We start from the raw sequence: 18,033 nt of genomic DNA, 5'->3' as shown, positions 1-18,033 counted from the left end.
AAGAGATCAAGAGAGGGACCTCAGGAGAATCCCAGGGCCAAGTACCCTAGGCTGTTTAATCCCCCCAAGAGGATGTAGATTTATGACCTCACCGGAGAGGACCCCCACTTTCAGGAGGATGATGAATTCTTAGGCAAATAAGGGGAACAAAACCTAGAGGAGGAAGGTTTGAAGATAACCCAGATATGGGTGATGGGGGCTTCGGAGAAGACCCAGAAGAGGGCGCTTCACAGCCCTGGCAGTCCCCATCAGCGTTTTCAGACCCTGATGCCCTAAACCTGTCCCCCGTCCCCCAAGGACTATTAGGAATACGTCACCTATAGGCGATCAACCTACCTTTAATGCACTACTACGCAAGGCAGCACCGCATTTTGAAATCGACACTGGGGAAATTTCTCCTGACATAGATTTTGTAGAAAAGATCATCAAGGAGAAACCCCCTGTCAGCCAAACCATTCCCCTCCTCGCCTCAGTAAAGAGACAAATTATTTCTTCACTATCTACACCCACGTTGATTAGAGGGGGCAACCCGAGGATAGAAAAATTATTTAGTCCTTCCCCATCGGACCCGTTATACATCAGGGGCCACTCTGTACCAGACTCCTTAGTGGTGACAAATACAAGGAAAAGAGCAGGGGTCCCACTGTCAACTAGCTAGGCACCACCAGATAAAGAGGGTAAAAAATGGTATGCCCTAGGAAAAAGGATTACAGCCTCGGCTGCCTTTTCCGCAAGAATTGCCAACAACTCCTCTTTGCTGGCAAGTTACGCAGATGCACAATGGAGCAAACTACGTAAGGACATAGAGGAGATACCGGAACCCCTACGTACTCTGCTTCTAGCCACGGTTACTGAAGGGACCTTAGTCAACCAAAGCATCATTAAAAATACTCTGGATGCTGCAGAAACGGCTGGCCGTTCCCTAGTCCAAGTAATCCTCCTCAAACGCCATGTATGGCTATGTAATTCAGGCTTTAAACCTGAAACACAAGCATCTCTAATTAACAAGCCTATAGAAGATGCCAACCTCTTTGGTAAGGCGGTGGATGAGGCACTAGAGGCCGCAAAGAAGGAATTTGACACCATCAAAACCCTAGACCAAATTTCAAGGCCTCCCAACAAACGCGGTTATGGCAACAGACGCTTTTTTCTAGGGCAACGCCAGCAGCAACAGCAGCAGCAGCAGCAATACTCTGCAGGTAACTGGTCCTCTGACCAAGACACCAGTGGACAATACAACCAAAGAGGACAATGTTGTGGCAAGGGAAGAGGTTGGGGTCCCACCCCTAGAGGTTCCTAAGCCACCAACACCAAATGACTCAAAGATTCAGGTCCCCTCCCATGCATCGCCGGTCGGGGGCCGGTTAACATCCTTTCTTCCAGCATGGGAGGGTATCACATCAGTATGGTGGGTACTATCCACCATAACCCGCGGTTACTGTATAGAATTCAACAGTTCCCCTACGTACAGACCCCCAACGGGACGATGCATGTCACTAGAACACCTCGCCATCCTTCTTCAAGAAGTGGACCAACTACTAGAAAAAGGAGCTATAGAGGTCGTGCCTCTATCTCAGTTAACAGAAGGTATTTATTCACTTTACTTCCTTGTACCCAAAAAGGACTTAACCATGCGCCCTGTACTAGATCTGCGCCCAGCGAACAAATTTGTCAAACCTCAAAAGTTTCGTATGGTGACTCTACAGGAGGTAATCCCCCTGCTTTCACAGGGAGATTACATGACAACACTGGACATGAAAGATGCATATTTTCATATTGTAATGTTGCCAGCGCACAGGAAATACCTCAGGTTCATGATAGAGGGCAAACACTACCAGTTCAGAGTGCTACCCTTCGGCATAGCATCAGCGCCGAGAGTATTCACGAAGGTAGTGGCAGCGGCCCACCTGCGCAGGTTGTCCATCCCAGTGTACCCTTACCTCGACGATTGGCTCATAACAGGGGATTCTTACGAAACATGCGTCTCAAATACCCAAAAGACTGTAGGCCTTTTTTTCAACTGGGCTTCTTCATCAACAAGAAGTCCAGTTTAGACCCCAGCCAGATCAAATAATTTCTAGGGGCTCTAATTCGAACAAAGGACGGCCTCGTCTTCCCGTCCAACGAGAGGGTCCAAAACATGCTGTTTCAGATCCCTCAATATGTGGCTGGTCGAGAGGTGACGGTACGCAAAGCAATGCGCTTACTAGGAATGATGGCGTCATGTATTTATTTGGTACCTCACGCGCGCCTGCACCCAATGCAAGAGTGGCTCAACAGCCAGTGGTGTCAGGCCAGCGGACAATGGGAAAATCTAGTGGTGGTCTCGCAGGCCTTGGTTCTCTTGCTACGGTGGTGGTCGAAGGAAAACCTGGTAATAGGGAAACCATTCGCCACCCCCGCAGTGGAAGCCACTGTAACCACAGACACATCCCTCACAGGATGGGGGGCTCACCTATCCCATCAGACTGCTCACAGAGTTTGGACTCCGAGCATAGCATCCAAGCACATAAACTTACTGGAGCTACTAGCTGTGTTCAAGGCACTGAAAGCCTTCCAGGCACACCTGCCAGGGAAGACAGTGATGGTCCTCACGGACAGCACCACAGCCATGTACTACCTCAACAAGCAAGGGGGCACTCACTCTCCAGGACTGTCCAAGCTGTCCCAGTACATCTGGAAGTGGGCTCTCGGACACAACATGTTCCTACTGTCACAACATGTACCAGGGGAACTCAATCTGCTAGCAGACGAACTCAGCAGAGACTTCCCTCTGCCCTCGGAGTACGAATGGCGGTCACACGAAGACATAGCCTTCGGCGTCTTCACACAATGGGGATTCCCAGAAATAGATCTGTTCGCAACTCTGGAGAACACACAATGCTAAGATTACGCCTCCATGGAACCCCAGAACCAATCCAAGAGGAACGGTCTATCGATACCATGGTCAGGGAAATTTGTTTACGCTTTTCCCCCCCGACTCCCCTTCTCAACAAGATAGTGCACAAATGCACCAGGAACAAGTTACCATGCTACTAGTGGCCCCTATGTGGGCCCGGCAGCCATGGTTTGCTCACTTGATGGCGATGTCCCGATCTCCTCCAGTGAAACTTCCCTGCCCGTACAACATGCTGTCACAGGACAAGGGCAGGACACTACATCCATGCCCTCAGACCATGAACTTAGCAGCCTGGCTCCTGAGATCATAGAGTTTGGACATTTACAACTCCCGCAGAGATGCATGGACATTCTCAGGAAGGCTAGAAAGCCTAACACTCGTCACTGTTATTCTAGCAAATGGAAAAGATTTGGCATCCGGTGTAGGGGAAGGAGCATCAACCCAGTTGACTGGTCTCCCACACACATTGTTCTGTTCCTGACTCACCTACTAGACTCCGGCTTGGTGTTTAACTCTATTAAAGTCCATTTAGCTGCACTTTCCGCATACACCACTTCCCAACTTAAAGTGTCATGTTGGAAATTCCCAGTTATTATAGTGAAGAGGATCCACCCTCGCATAGCTAACCCCGCTCCCAGATGGGACCTAAATGTGGTACTAACCAGGCTCATGGGGTCACCATTTGAACCCATGCACAAAGCAACACTTAAAGACCTGACTCTTACGGCTGCTTTTCTAATAGCTATCACCTCCATTAGGAGAGTAAGTGAACTGCAAGCGCTCTCTGTACTAGACACTTTGTAACAGTTCACAAGGATAAGGTGGTTCTACGCACACATCCTAGGTTTGCACCAAAATTTCTCTAAATTCCATTTCCATGTCAGCCAGTCAATAGAACTACCAACGTTCTTTCAAAATCCTTCAAACTTAGGTGAGAAGAGCCTGCATACACTGGATGTTCGCAGAGCCGTGATGTTTTATATGGAAAGAACTAGACCATTGGGAAAGACTAATCAGTTCTTTGTCTCGGTGGCAGCAGGAAGAGAAGGAGATGCAGTTTCAAAATCCACTATTTCTCCAGCATGGGGTCTGGCATGGATTCACATGCTCATGAATATTCCCCGTCGTCAGGCTGGGAATCCTCGGTAAAGAAAAAACCAGTATCAGTTTCGTTTCTGATCTGTCTTTCGTAGCAATAACCAATCACTGGTCTCTGCGTCATACTGACCACAGCCAATGACTGCCCTCTACCTAAGCACCGCCTCTGGCAGCCATCTTCAGATTTTTACCGCACGTTCATGTGTTGGGATCCTCGTGCTATTGCTCTCGAGCGTTAGTGCTATTTTTTCGCGTTTTTTCACAAAAGAGCCTCAAGCTCCACCGATCCTACATCCGATCAACGGGGACCCGTGTCGGATTCGTCTGTGCCCCTCAAGGGTGAAGATTTCGTCGAGCTACACTTCGGAGGACTCCAGAAGCTTCTCAGGCCCGGTCTCGGAGATGGCCCAGGAGAAGGGAAGCTCGACGCCCGGAAAGCTGTTCAGGGTCTGCCCTGGATGCCAGCTGCAGAACGTCTTTAAGGAGGACGAACACTCTTTCTGCCTTTACTGCCTTCATGAGGACAAAACGCACGTGGAGAAGGACTGTGCGTTTTGCGGCAACATGTCGGAACGGACCATGAAGGACCGTCATCAACGTCTCGCCAACTGGCTGGAGGGTAAGAGCCCGTCTGGCGAGAAGAAGAAGAAATCCGAGCGGTCTTCTAAGACCTTTGAGGGCGCCCCAGCGACGGGGGCCCAACATAAGGCCAAGCACCGCGAGTCCGCTGGCACCGGGAGCGCCGAACGGTCGGGCTCTACGGGCGCCAGTCAGGGCGCACCCTCCCCGGCACCATCAACCACGAGCCAACGCTCTGGGTCGGGTAAGAGGAAGGCCGAGCACCCGGCGAAGCTCCTGGAAAGGCCCCGGTCGAGCTCTAAGGCAGAGGAGGAGCGTGGCAGTGCCCCCTCCCTCAAGGATAAGGCGGTGAGCGCACCTAAGGTGGTGAAGGCCTTGATCCATCCGACCAAGCCCTCTATCGAAACGGTCGCGGCGGCCCTGGCCCAGCCTGTGGAGGCTGCACCAGTGGTGGCGACCTCAGGGCCCAGAATCTCCCTGCCTCCTCGGAGGGAGTCTTCTTTTGTGCCCATCGATAGGACCCCCGTGAAACCCTCCGTGGGGAAGAAGAAGGGGGGGCAGGGCGTCGTCGTAGATTCGGCCTCAACCTCAGAAGAGCAGCTGATCGAGGTCTTAAGCCACGGCCTAGGCGTGGAACAAGACCAGCCCGTCGGAATGGGCCCCAATGCAGGTGACGACGACGACATCGTCGAGGATACCGACTGGGCCCCTGCTCGCCCGTCGGATTCCCCTCTGCCAGCGCCGCGAGACAACTCGGCGGCCATTTTGTTGGCCATACAGTCCTTATGCACTGAGATAAGGACGAGGCTACCGTTACCGACGGAGGAACCTCTCCCGTCGGGGGATCCAGAACCGGGACCTTCTGGTGTTCCCCCTACCAAGAAAAGAAGGATCCATCCTCCACCTCCTTTTCAACCGTCGCGCCCCGTCCAGCCCTCCTCCCCGTCCACCCGAGGGGACGATACGGGGACTGACACGGCAGCGACGGGTACGGACGACGAGGCATACGACGAGGATTTTCCGTCGTCGCCTCCCACCAGGGCTTCTCCGCCCGACGAGATCGGATCTTTCCACTCCATGATCTCCAGGGCTTCCGAGCTTTTCCAACTCTGCCCTGAGGAGAAGAAAAAGGAAGGCTTCCTTTATCAGCGGCGCGAGGCCAAGAGGAAGACGGTCCTCGCAGTGCCTCTGTTGGACGACATTTGGGATGAGGGCCTTTCCCTCCTCAAGAACCCTTCCACGACGCCAGCTAGAAGAGACCGGTACGAGAAGAAGTACCGGGTCCCGGACACGGCCCCCCTATGCCTCCGGGCGCAGCCTACCCCGGACTCCGTCGTCTCCGCGGCAGCCAGGAAGAAAGCGGGGGGGGGGGGGTGCGGCCTCCACATCGACTTCCCCGCCGGACGGCGAGGGAAAGAAATTGGATACTATGGGACGTAGAGTCATCTCGTCGGCAGCGACGACGATTAAAGCGGCCAACGCCTTGGCTATCGTGGCCCGCTACGACAGGGAGCTCTGGTACAAGATGGTTCCCCTGCTGGATTTTCTGCCGGACGACAAGAGGGCGGAGGCCCTTGAGATCCTCCAGGAAGGTGAAGTGGCTTCGGACCACGCCATCACCGTGGCGACGGACATCGCCGACGCTGGGTTCCGCCAGTTGGGCAACGGCGTTTGCCTTCGACGTCGTGGATGGCTCAAAGCTACGGACTTTCGGCAGGACGTCCAGACCAGAGTCCTGGACATGCCCTTCGACGGGAACAACCTGTTTGGGAAGACGGTGGACGATTCCCTCCAGGCCATCAAGGCGGATACTGAGACGGCCCGGGCCCTTGGAGTCCTGCAGCAACGACGGACGCCCTTTCGGAGCGGCGGAGGCAAGGGCGCCTCCAAAGGTTCCGGCGGCGGTTTCGCTTCCTACCGTCAAGCGGCCCGCTCGTCGTCGCAAGAGGCCTACAGAGGACGAGGCAAGTCTAGAGGACCCCGCCGTCGTCGCCAAGGACGTCAAGGCGGCAAGGCCGCGTCCAAGCAGGATTGAACCGGCCGTGGGGTCGGGCCCCCACCGAAGCACCCCGGTGGGAGGCCGGCTGGCGGGCTTCGTCAGCGTGTGGGAGTCCATCTCCACCGACCGTTGGGTGCTGGACGCCCTGGCCCGGGGCCACGCGCTCGAGTTTCAAAGAAGGTGCCCGCGCGTCCCCCCCGTGGCCAGGAAAGAACTTCACGTCCCTCAACTTCTACTGGAGGTAAAGGCGATGCTCAGAAAGGGCGCCATCGAACTCGTCCCAAAGAGGCTTCGGGGCTCCGGAGTCTACTCGCGATACTTCCTCGTGAAGAAGAAGACGGGAGGATGGCGCCCCATCCTAGACCTGCGACGGCTGAACAAGTTCATCAAGGCGCAGAAGTTCCGGATGGTCACCCTACAGCACGTCCTGGGTCAACTGGAGGAAGGAGACTTCCTATCGTCGTTGGATTTGGAGGATGCCTACTTCCACATTCCAATCCTAAAGGGGCACCGAAAATTCCTCAGGTTCGTGGTCCAAGGGCGTCATTACCAGTTCAAAGCCCTTCCCTTCGGACTACGGTCGGCACCCAGGGTATTCACCAAGTGCCTCGCACCGGTGGCGGCGCAGCTGCGCCGCGAGGGGATTCACGTCTACCCCTACCTGGACGACTGGCTCATCCGAGCCAAGACGAAGGAGCTCGCCGTGGTCCACACAGCAAGGACCGTCCAACTCCTCACGGACCTGGGATTCTCCGTGAACTACGCCAAATCCCACCTGGTGCCCGCGCAAGTCGCACTGTTTCTGGGAGCGAGGCTCGACACAGTGTCCCTTCTGGCCTCCCCGTCGGAGGAGAGGACCAGGACCATCTTAGGCAAGGTGCAACGGATGCTGGTGGCCGACGCGGCCAAAGTGAGATCCATCAAGTCCCTCCTCGGGATGATGTCTTCCTGCATCTACCTCATTCCCATGTGCAGGCTCCGGATGCGCCCGTTGCAAGAATTCCTGGATGCGCGCTGGATCCAGACGACGGGCAGCTTCGAAGAAAGGATCAAGCTCGACGAGAGTTTCCGACGAGCGATACGGTGGTGGGGCACCCGCGCGCATCTGACGGCGGGCATGGACTTCCAGACCCCAGCCCACCAGGAGACTGTGACCACGGATGCCTCCCTGGAAGGGTGGGGAGCGCACACCGAAAATCTGCACGCGAGGGGACTCTGGCTCCCAACGGAGAAGTCCCTGCATATCAACGTCCTGGAGCTCCGTGCAGTGTTTTGGGCCCTCAGGTCCTTCCTTCCGTCCCTGAAGGGCAAGGTGGTGAGGATCTTCACCGACAACACCACCACCATGTTTTACATCAGGAAACAGGGCGGAACCAGGTCCCCAGCGCTGTCCAAGGAGGCGCAGGACCTGTGGCATTGGGCCGTCGCCCAAGGGATTTTTCTGGTGCCGTTTCATCTGGCAGGGATAAAAAACACCATCGCCGACTCACTCAGCAGGGAGCTGCGCTCGTGCCACGAGTGGGAACTACGGCAGGATCTGGTGGATCGCCTCTTCCGACGGTGGGGCACACCCCAGATCGACCTGTTCGGGACGGCGACGAACACCAAGTGCCGGAGGTTCGCCAGCAGGTTTCCCCAGACGAGGAGCATGGGCGATGCTTTCTCGTTCCCCTGGGAGGGCCTGTTCCTCTACGCGTTCCCTCCCTTGCCTCTGCTAATCCGGCTCGTCAACCAGCTCAAGAGGTCACGGTGCAGGATGATCCTCGTCGCACCTGCGTGGCCGAGGCAGATATGGTTCCCGGACCTTCTGGACTTGTCAGCGTCCCCGCCGATCAAGCTGCCGGCGGACGCGGATCTACTCTCCAGGGAAGGAGGCGCCATCCTCCACCACGACCCGAAGTCGCTGAACTTGCAGGCCTGGCTCCTGCAGCGCTAGAGTTTGGAGGATACGACATACCGGCCGATTGCAGAGAGGTTCTTGCAAAGGCCAGGGCGTCCTCGACTCTTAAATGCTACGGACACAAATGGAAGAGGTTCTCTGTCTGGTGCCACGCACAGAAGATTAACCCTCTACGGATTACGGCTCCCCAAGTACTGCCGTACCTGCTGACGCTGGCCAAAGCTGGACTGGCACACGCGTCCATCAAGATTCATCTTGCTGCGATCTCCCGATACACCAGAACCACGGGGCGGACGTCCTTGTGGTCTCATCGTCTGGTGAAAGAGTTCATGAAGGGACTATTCAGATCGTTCCCGTCGGTGAAGGCTCCGGCCCCGGCGTGGGAGCTCAACGTGGTGCTGACCAAGCTCATGGGACCTCCGTTCGAGCCTCTGCACTCGGCCCCGTTGAAGTTTCTATCGTGGAAAACAGCTTTTCTTGTGGCCATCACCTCCGCACGACGAGTGGGAGAGATCCAGGCCCTTTCCTGCAAGGCCCCGTACTTGACTTTCCACGACACGAGGGTAGTGCTCAGGACGCACCCCTCCTTCATGCCCAAGGTACCGTCGGACTTCCATCTCAACGAACCCTTGGTGTTGCCTGTGTTCTTCCCGTCGCCTTCGTCGCCGGCTGAGAGGACTTTGCACTCGCTGGATGTAGCTAGAGCGCTGAAGTTCTACGTGGACCGCACGAAGGGTTTTCGGAAGACGTCACAACTCTTTGTGAACTTTGGACCTGTCAATCAGGGGAAGGCTCTCTCGAAGGCTTCTATCTCCAGATGGCTCTCCGGCTGTATCATGTACTGTCACCGGTTGGCAAACCGACCGCTGCCTGGCCGTCCGAGAGCCCATTCCACCAGAGCGATCGCAGCTACCACGGCGTTCCTATCTGGTGTGCCCCTGCTGGACATATGCAGGGCTACTACGTGGAGGTCGACGCACACCTTCACGAAATTCTACTGCGTCGACCGGGATTCCAGGGAGGAGTCCAGGGTCGGCCAAGCAGTGCTGCGCAACCTGTTCGCCTGAGGTGAGCCTGGTGAGGAGGTAAGATGCTTAATGTTGAGTTGATGTGATGCTTAATGTTGAGCCTTTGCCACCTCCCGTGGTTGTGCATGTGTGTACTGCTATGTATTCTTTATTCATGAGCATGTGAATCCATGCCAGACCCCATGCTGGAGAAGGAACAAGTTACTTACCTGTAACTGTTGTTCTCCAGCATGGGTCTGGCATGGATTCACATGCGAACCCTCCCGCCTACCCCTCTGCGGCTCTTCACTTGGTCATACTGCCACTTCACGTGCTTCCAAATCTGAAGATGGCTGCCAGAGGCGGTGCTTAGGTAGAGGGCAGTCATTGGCTGTGGTCAGTATGACGCAGAGACCAGTGATTGGTTATTGCTACGAAAGACAGATCAGAAACGAAACTGATACTGGTTTTTTCTTTACCGAGGATTCCCAGCCTGACGACGGGGAATATTCATGAGCATGTGAATCCATGCCAGACCCATGCTGGAGAACAACAGTTACAGGTAAGTAACTTGTTCCTTCTAGATGGATTGTACAATGCATCACTCTTTCTCTCTTGCTAAGCGAGAACTACCCTTCAGGCCAAGAGCACACTCCACTTGAGGCACCGGGGCTTCCATAGCTTTCATTGCAAATGACCCTCTTGAGTCCATTTACAAAGCGGCAACCTTTAATGGTTCTGTTCACACCTTTACAAAACACTACTGTCTAGATGCCCACTCTAGATTTGATTCCCAGGTGGGATAAGCAGTATTAAGACATCTTTTTTCTACTGTTCCTTCTCACAACCCACCTCCAACTCCAGGTACTGCTCGCTAGTCTATGCACAGCATGTGATTCTAAGCAGATTAACAAACATCAGAAGACAATGCATTACTTACCGTAAAAGCATTTCTGATGGTTGTATCTGCTTAGATTCACATGCGCCCACCCTTCCTCCCCGCTCGGATGGAAGCAACATAGACATTCTTCTATAGATCTCTTTTCTGTACTCTCACATCTAATAGGCTCCCTTAGGGCAGAAAAAATACAAACAGAGGGACCTCGACGCGTGAGGGATTGTGGTTACACTGCACGTCACTATAGGGATAGTTTTACAGACACGCCTTGTCAACGTCCCCTTTTCGACTACGAAAAACAAAATGCAATACTCCGCAATGAGTCGGACTATGCACAGCATGTGAATCTAAGCAGATACTACCATCAGAAATGATTTTACGATAAGTAATGCATTGTCATATCATTTTTATTTTTAAGCTTCTAAGTTCAGAAGAACAACAAATGTGAAGATGGCCTTACTTGATCTGTGTGGTAACCACGCTTTGTATGGAATTGCATACGGTTGAACACTACAATCTACATCTATCATGTCGTCTTTGTCCTACTTGTGCCTGTCGGATACTAACGTAGGAAAGTAAAGACCAAACAGATGCAGCAGTTCTAAAGATGGACATGCAATATTTAACCAACATAGTATTAGATTGAAGTGAATTTTTAAACTTCACCTTTGTTTTTTCTTTCAGGTAGTTCAGGAAATTGAGAACATTAAGGATGATCAGGATCTCCGGCAGAAGAGACTCCGATACCTTGGGATAGAACTAGAAAGGATGAAGAAGAAGCGAGGTACTCTACTGGATTGCTTTTACTTATGCATGTTGATGAGACTAACTTTATTATTCTTGCAATTGTTTCTGGTTAATATCAGGAAGAGATCGGGTCCAGCTGATTGTGTAAAATGTACCTTTATTGAATATTTATATGGTGCCTATACAGCAAATAGTGTTTCCAGGCACCACAAGACAAAAAAGGGGAGGTGGGGGACAGGAGAGATAAATAACAATAACTGGCCTACTATACCTTGTGACATTCGGACCGTGCAAGTGCAGTAACAAAAGGTGTGGAAGGGGTGGGGGGGGGGTTGGGGAATGACAGTCAGGAGAGGGTAGCATACAAAGCAGAGGGAAGAAAGGGCCCAGGGGCTATGCAAGTGCTGAGGGGAGCCCAGGGGTGGGTAAGTGCCAGGGGATGCCGGAGGCGAGGACCACCATCTAAGTGCAAGGACAGGGGTGGACCAGACTGTGGAGGGGTGCCCAACCCACCAGACTAGTCAGGGAAGAGGCCCGGAAGGGCAGTGCTTGTTTGGGAGGTTTGGTGGGTTGGAGGGGGGAACTGCTATAGACTGGTCTAGGAGGGTATCGGGTAATAATGTCTCCATACATAATGTCCCCATTCATAAAGTTGTTGGGAAAAGCCATTGGTGACATGATATATGGTGACATTATGTATGGGGATGGTTGCGGGGATGTCCCCTGCTCCCCTTGTAAAAAAAAAAAAAATGGATGTCCCCCGCATGTTCAATGCAATAATGTCTCTGCAAAAAAAGGTGATATTTTTGTCTGGAGACATTTTTACGGGGACATTACATGGAACTTCTAGGAGGGCCTGGTTCCCTATAAGACTTAGAAGGGACCAGGCCACCAGTCGCAGCGGCAGATGGGGGTATTAGCAAGGGAGGGAGAGAGGGAAGGAAGTAGAGAAAAGCAGTGTCTTAAACTTCCGGAACTTAAGGAGATCCGGCTCAAGTCTGAGCGGGGCAGGGTGGCCATTCCAGAGGGAAGAACCTCCCGAAGAGAAAGATCTAATCCCCCACCCCCCTTTCTGCTTGGACTACCATCCGATATGCAGTGAGTTTGAGCTAGAGGACCAAGGCTATAGCAGGGAGGTATTTAGAGTTGGATGGAGTGGCGTCCCAGGCCCCAGAAAGTCTTGTGGATGATGCAGAGGGTCTTGAATTTGATCCTCGCAGCCACCGGGAGCCAGTGGAGAGATTTTAGGCCTGGAGAGTTGGGGTCCCTGGGTTTGAGTCCGAGGATATGTCTCAGTCCTATTCTGGATTAGTTGAAGGGGGAGGGGGCAAGAGAGGAAAGAGGCAGATGGAGGAACAGGCTGTTGCAGTAGTCCAGCCTAGAAGAGGACCAGAGCTCTGGAAACAATGAGTTACTGGGGCAACGTGAGGAAGGGGAGAATGCCTCTGAGGAGGTGAAGCTGAAAGTGAGCCTTTTTGGCAAGGTCTGAGATGTGAGGGGAGAAGGAGAGAGAGAGAGTCGTCTAAAAGGACACCAAGGTTGCTAGCCCCATAGGATGGAGAGGGGAGAAGATCCAAGGAGGGTGGCCAGAAAGTGGGAGTGGAGCAGGGGCCCCAATGAGAAAATCTGTCTTACTGGAGTTAAGACAGAGATAGTTAGCCGTGCACCATGCCTTGAATAGCAATCAGTCGGGAATGAGCGAGGATGGAGATGCGGTAGAGGAGAGAAGGTTACAGGAGAGCTGGGCGTCGTCAGCATAACACTGGAAGTGAGGCGAGGAGGAGGATATCAAGTGGGCCAGAGGGGCAAGGGCGGTGTTGAAGAGTCACAGCGATAGGATAGAGCCCTGAGGCACACTGCAGGTAGAGTGAGGTGGAGGAGAGGAAAGGGCCCAGTTGAACCTGGGAAGGTCAATTCGATAAGGAGGTCAGGCACTCCAGTACCAGGTCTGTGATGCCAAGGGTATCAGAACTGATTTATGAGGGTGGCATGATTGACTGTGTCAAAGGCAGAGAACAGATCAAGGCGGATGAGCACGGAAGGAGAGTCAGAATCAAGGTTTGAGAGCAGGTCTTCACAGGTGTTCAGAAGAGCAGTTTCAATGCCTCTTGATGCTCTGAAGCAAGACTAGTGGTCATGGAGACAGCCAACAGATTCAGTGGGGTGGATCTGTTGGGAGATGACCAACTTCTCCAAGAGTTTGCCCCGGAAGCAGGTAGTGAAGATAGGGCGGTAGTTAGCCGGGCAGGAGGTAGACCGCTTTTTCAGGAGAGGGTGCACGAGGGAGTGCTTTAGGAGTAGTGGGAAGGAGACAGCGACAATGGAGTGGTTGCTGAAATCGGCCAAGGCAGGAGCGAGAGAGGAAATGGTGTCCTTGATAGTTCTGGAGGAGTCAGGGAGCACTTGTTTGGAGGAGGCTCTCATAGAGCAGACAACTTTAGAGACCTCATCCGGTGCTATGGGCGAGGAGGAGAGAATGGGGGAGAGGGAGAGTTGGGGGGGGGGGGGTGCAAGGGAGGCCTGAGAGCAGGTGCAGTAGTAGGGAGGGTGTAGAGGAGAGTGAGGACAGGATGTCCTGCGTTTTGGTTGTGAAATGGGAGGCCTATTCTAATCTGTAGGTGGCTCCAAAGCCTCTTGGATGCTGATGTTACAGGTCTGGGGCAATCAGACCAATCTAGATGGCCATCTCCACCTCCTGATTGGTCTTAAGTGCCTGAAATTGGGCCACCAAGGTCTGCACAACCTCAAGGCCAGGAACAAAGGCTTCCATGTCATTCCATCGCCCGTTTTTATTTCGCGGCATTTTTTGCCGCAGAATTTTTGCAGCAAAAAATCATTGAATGTTTTTTTGTTTTGGGGGGGGGATACCCCCAAAACCCTCCTTCCCACCTATTTAGAATCTAGTCCTGAATCATCCTGAAACCTTATCTCTCTACCCACCCCCTACCCCATATTTTTCGATGGGTTTTTGCGCTTAAAGATCTGCGGCAAAAAATGCCACGAAGAAAACCAGTGATGAATGGACGTTGTACCGAACAAAGGTGGCTGGGAATTACCGAATATGTCGCAGCAGCTCTGTGTTGCTCATGTAACCCACCTTGTCCGTTTGCATACCTGACATTGCACCGTCATCACAAGGAAAGGCTTCTCCAGTGTCTGTTCCGTCGTGCCTGCCCCCTACAGTTTGTACTATGCCCTTTTGTAACCATTCTACACACTGATGCACCCACCGCATCCTGCCCTTGCTTGCATTTCTGCTACAACCGTGCTCCATGATACAAAGCCCCACTTTCTTGGTACACCACTGTCCTGTAGCCTGCTTGCACTTCCAATGTCTGCCCTACCATTAGGAGTGATCCCATCCAGACACTGCACACCTGCTCTGTGTTTTGTATATGGCCTACCTGAAACCATCGGATTGACACACTCAGCCCTGTGCTGGGTTTTGTATTTAGCCTTCTTGTAACCACCGAATTGACACACTCGGCCCTATGCTGGGTTTTGAATTTAGCCTACTGAAGTATCGACGGTGCTTCATGTAGGATTAACGCAGGTAAGTTTATTGAAAACAACAAACCCGGTGCTCTGCCTGCAACCGCTGCCATCAGCCCCCAACACAACTGCTCTCTCACTCAGCCCGTTCCACGCGAACCTCGCTAGCCTTTTCAATCCAAACATTCTGAGCATGCGGATGCAGGCAGCACTGCTTATATAAACAATACAATATACTAATGAAACACATGGAAGTGAAAGTGACATCATAATACACGTTGCATATAAAATACTACAATATCCCTCCCCCCAGAAACAACCAAATGAACAGAAAGAGAGAGAGAATGCAAAAGGAAACAACCCAAGAGAATATACAAATTTGAACGTATTTTCAAAAATATAACTGTGACTATGATTCCGTTGAAAATGTAATGATCCCTTAATCCATCACGTAGTCTTTGGACCACACTGGAGGTTTTCTGACTCTTGCGCCCTGCAAAACTCTCTCGCCACCACCTTCACAAACGTCACTTCCTCGGTGCATATTAACATCATCCACCTCCTCTCTACGGTTTCCATCCATTCCGATGGGATTTCTATGTGGGCCATCCTCAAATAACTCTATCGCACTTCTATTTTCTTTCCTTCTTATTCGTTGACCTACATCACCGCCATTCATCCAATTCCATTTACTGATCCTATTCATATTCCACACCGAGCCACCACGAATTCTAACAGCCCGCTTAAACACTTCTATTACTTTCACAGGATCAGAGTATTTGGATTCACCTTTTCTCACCATGAGCCCCTTTTTTATTCTAACAAAATCACCTGGGCGATTCTTAATTTGCTCTCCTTCTGTTCAACAATCTTCTTGTCACACTTACTCTCACTTCTATTGTTGACCCAAACAGGATAGTGTTGGGCACTCTCCCGTTCATCATTTCAAACTGAGATTTACCTGTGTCCCTTCTGACAGAAACCCTACTGCTCCACAGACTCTACGGGCATATTATTCCTTACAGCTTGCTCAATCGTCTCCACCAAAACCCTACTGCATCTTTCTACTAAACCATTGGTCTGGGGATGATAATATGCTGAGAACCTCCACTCAATCCCTAGGTGCCTGACAAACTTTCATTTCTTTACTTTTGAATTGCACTCCATTGTCGCTTATGATAATTTTAGGATAACCCTCTCTCCTAAATATCTGCAATAGAAATGTTATTATCTCACTGGCGTCAATTCTATTTACTAATTTGAGCGCTATCCATCCAGAATAGTAATCTACCAACACAATCATAAATCTGTTCCCATGCATTAGATCCCCATGTGGCCCTACAATGTCAGTCCCTACTCTATCCCATGGTGATTCGACCTTGGGCATGGTGATGGGTTCCATTTTCAAACTCTTGTCACAATTCTGACAAGGCCAACCATTTCTAAAAAATCTTTCAACCATTGTGTCAATACCTGGCCACCAATACTTGCCTCTTACATTGTTCTTTGTGCCGGACATACATGGGTGCCCTTGATGAGCTTTCTCAATCAGATCCATTCGCAACACTTGCGGGGGAATTAACTTGTCCCCTCTAAGTAATAGATCATTCTCCGCAGAGCATTCATCTTTGATTTCCCAGAATTTAGTGCACTCATCATCCAACAATTTCTTATCCGCCACCCTAATCTGTTAAAATTCATAACCTTGAATAAAGTTTGGTCTTCGGTGAGTTTGTCTAACCACTCTTCTCTAGACGTTGCTTCAAACAACGTCGCCACCACTTCGATTTCCTCACTAGACTCTGTATTGCAGTCAGCTAAAGGCAGCCTTGACAAAAAATCTGCTAATAGATTCTTTTTCCCCGGAACATATCTCTCCTTAAAATGATAATCTTATAGTCTGGCTAATCTGGGAGTAGTTTTGCACATAACACATACTGTAAGTACCTCAGGCAGATGGGGAGCAGGTGCAAGTGGATCTAGGTCACCTGGCCTAAGCCCCGCCCACTTGGTGCCTTCCTGCCTGCCGCTCTTTTTCACCACTTAGCAAGCCCCGCCCAACTGGTGGCTTGCTGCTCTTTTTCACCACTTAGAAAGCCCCGCCCACCTGGTGCCTTCCTGCTTCCTGCTCTTTTTCACCACTTAGCAAGCCAGGCCCACCTGGTGCCTTCCTGCTTGCCACTCTGTTTCCCTACTTAAGGAGCCCTCCAGCTTCTTTTCCTTTGCAGATGGGCAGCAGGTGCAAGTGGATCTAGGTCACCTGGCCTAATGCCCGGCCACCTGGTACCTTCCTGCCTGCTGCTCTTTTTCACCACTTAGCAAGCCCCACCCACCTGGTGCCTTCCTTCACCATCACTGTCTTGTGGCCAATGCTGGATTTTACTGTTATGGACTTCATTCATTCACGGTGCGTCACTCTTTCTCAACTCTCATGCTGGACTTCCTTTGCATCTTGTACTCATGGTGGCCCTGAATCATGCTGTTCCCATCTTCATCTTGTATCCTGGCTTGCAACATTGTGTTACTACTGACTTCTGCAATTGTATTTGCTCTCCACTCTTTTTGACTGCTTACTCTCTTTTCTCTCCTCCTTTCCCTTCTCCCTTTTCCTATCTCCTCCCCTTACATTCTTCTATGCACTTACTCTATCAGAATTGTCCCTGGACCTAATATGATAGCAACCTCGTCCGTTTCCTCCACCCTCCTATTACTGTTTTTTTTCCTCCCCACCACACCTCCAGCACTATCTGAAATATCGTCAGGCCTAGTATGATAGTCGCTTGTTTTGTTCCTCCCCTCCCTTTCTGCACCCCTCTCCCTCACCTTTTGTTTTTCTCCGGCTCTACCAGAAAAGTTGTCAGGCCTAGTACGTTAGTCGCCTGTCTGTTTCCATTTCCTTCCCACTCTCCCTTCCTTATCTATGTCTTAGCTCTTGCACTATCTGAAATGTCATACGGCCGAGTACGATAGTTAATTTCACATCCTTACTGTTCATGGCCTGTAAGAATGTGATTGTATTTTCCCTTGTTCCCTCCCTTGCCTTGTAGCGCTTTGAAACACATTGTGTATAGGCGCTATATAAACAAACGATCATAAGAATTTGGAAATGTGCCCAATAACGTCTCTGGGAAAGTTGAATTTAGAAGCGTGCCCAACAGCTTATATGTGAAAGTTGAATCTAGAAGTGCATCAAGAAGTTGAATTTAGAAGTGCGCCCAATAGCCTCTCTGTGAAAGTTGAATTTAGAAATGTGCCCAATATCCGATTAGTCTAATAGCGTGCCAGGCTGAGCCGACCAATCTCCCTAACAACCGCTCTGTGCAAAATTGATTTTAGAATTAGGCCTAATACCCTCCCTGTATAAAGTTGAATTGAGAAAGTGCCTAGCGCGACGTATATAGTATGGTTTGGACT

General features: G+C 51.5%; 1 protein-coding gene across 2 annotated transcripts in view; it reads left to right on the top strand.

Annotated features, from left to right (window-relative positions):
- LOC138468306 (zinc finger protein 318-like) overlaps positions 1–18,033 on the top strand; it is a 616,069-nt gene that overhangs the window by 341,663 nt on the left and 256,373 nt on the right. For both annotated transcript variants that reach the window (XM_069608799.1, XM_069608800.1), the window contains one exon: positions 11,065–11,164. In XM_069608799.1, coding sequence (XP_069464900.1) covers positions 11,065–11,164 — 100 coding nt within the window. The remainder of the gene's footprint in view (positions 1–11,064; positions 11,165–18,033) is intronic.

Source organism: Ambystoma mexicanum, chromosome 4q (genome assembly GCF_040938575.1).
Source record: "Ambystoma mexicanum isolate Mex_15411 chromosome 4q, UKY_AmexF1_1, whole genome shotgun sequence".
Taxonomy (NCBI): domain Eukaryota; kingdom Metazoa; phylum Chordata; class Amphibia; order Caudata; family Ambystomatidae; genus Ambystoma; species Ambystoma mexicanum.
This window is presented reverse-complemented; position numbering and strand designations above follow the sequence as displayed.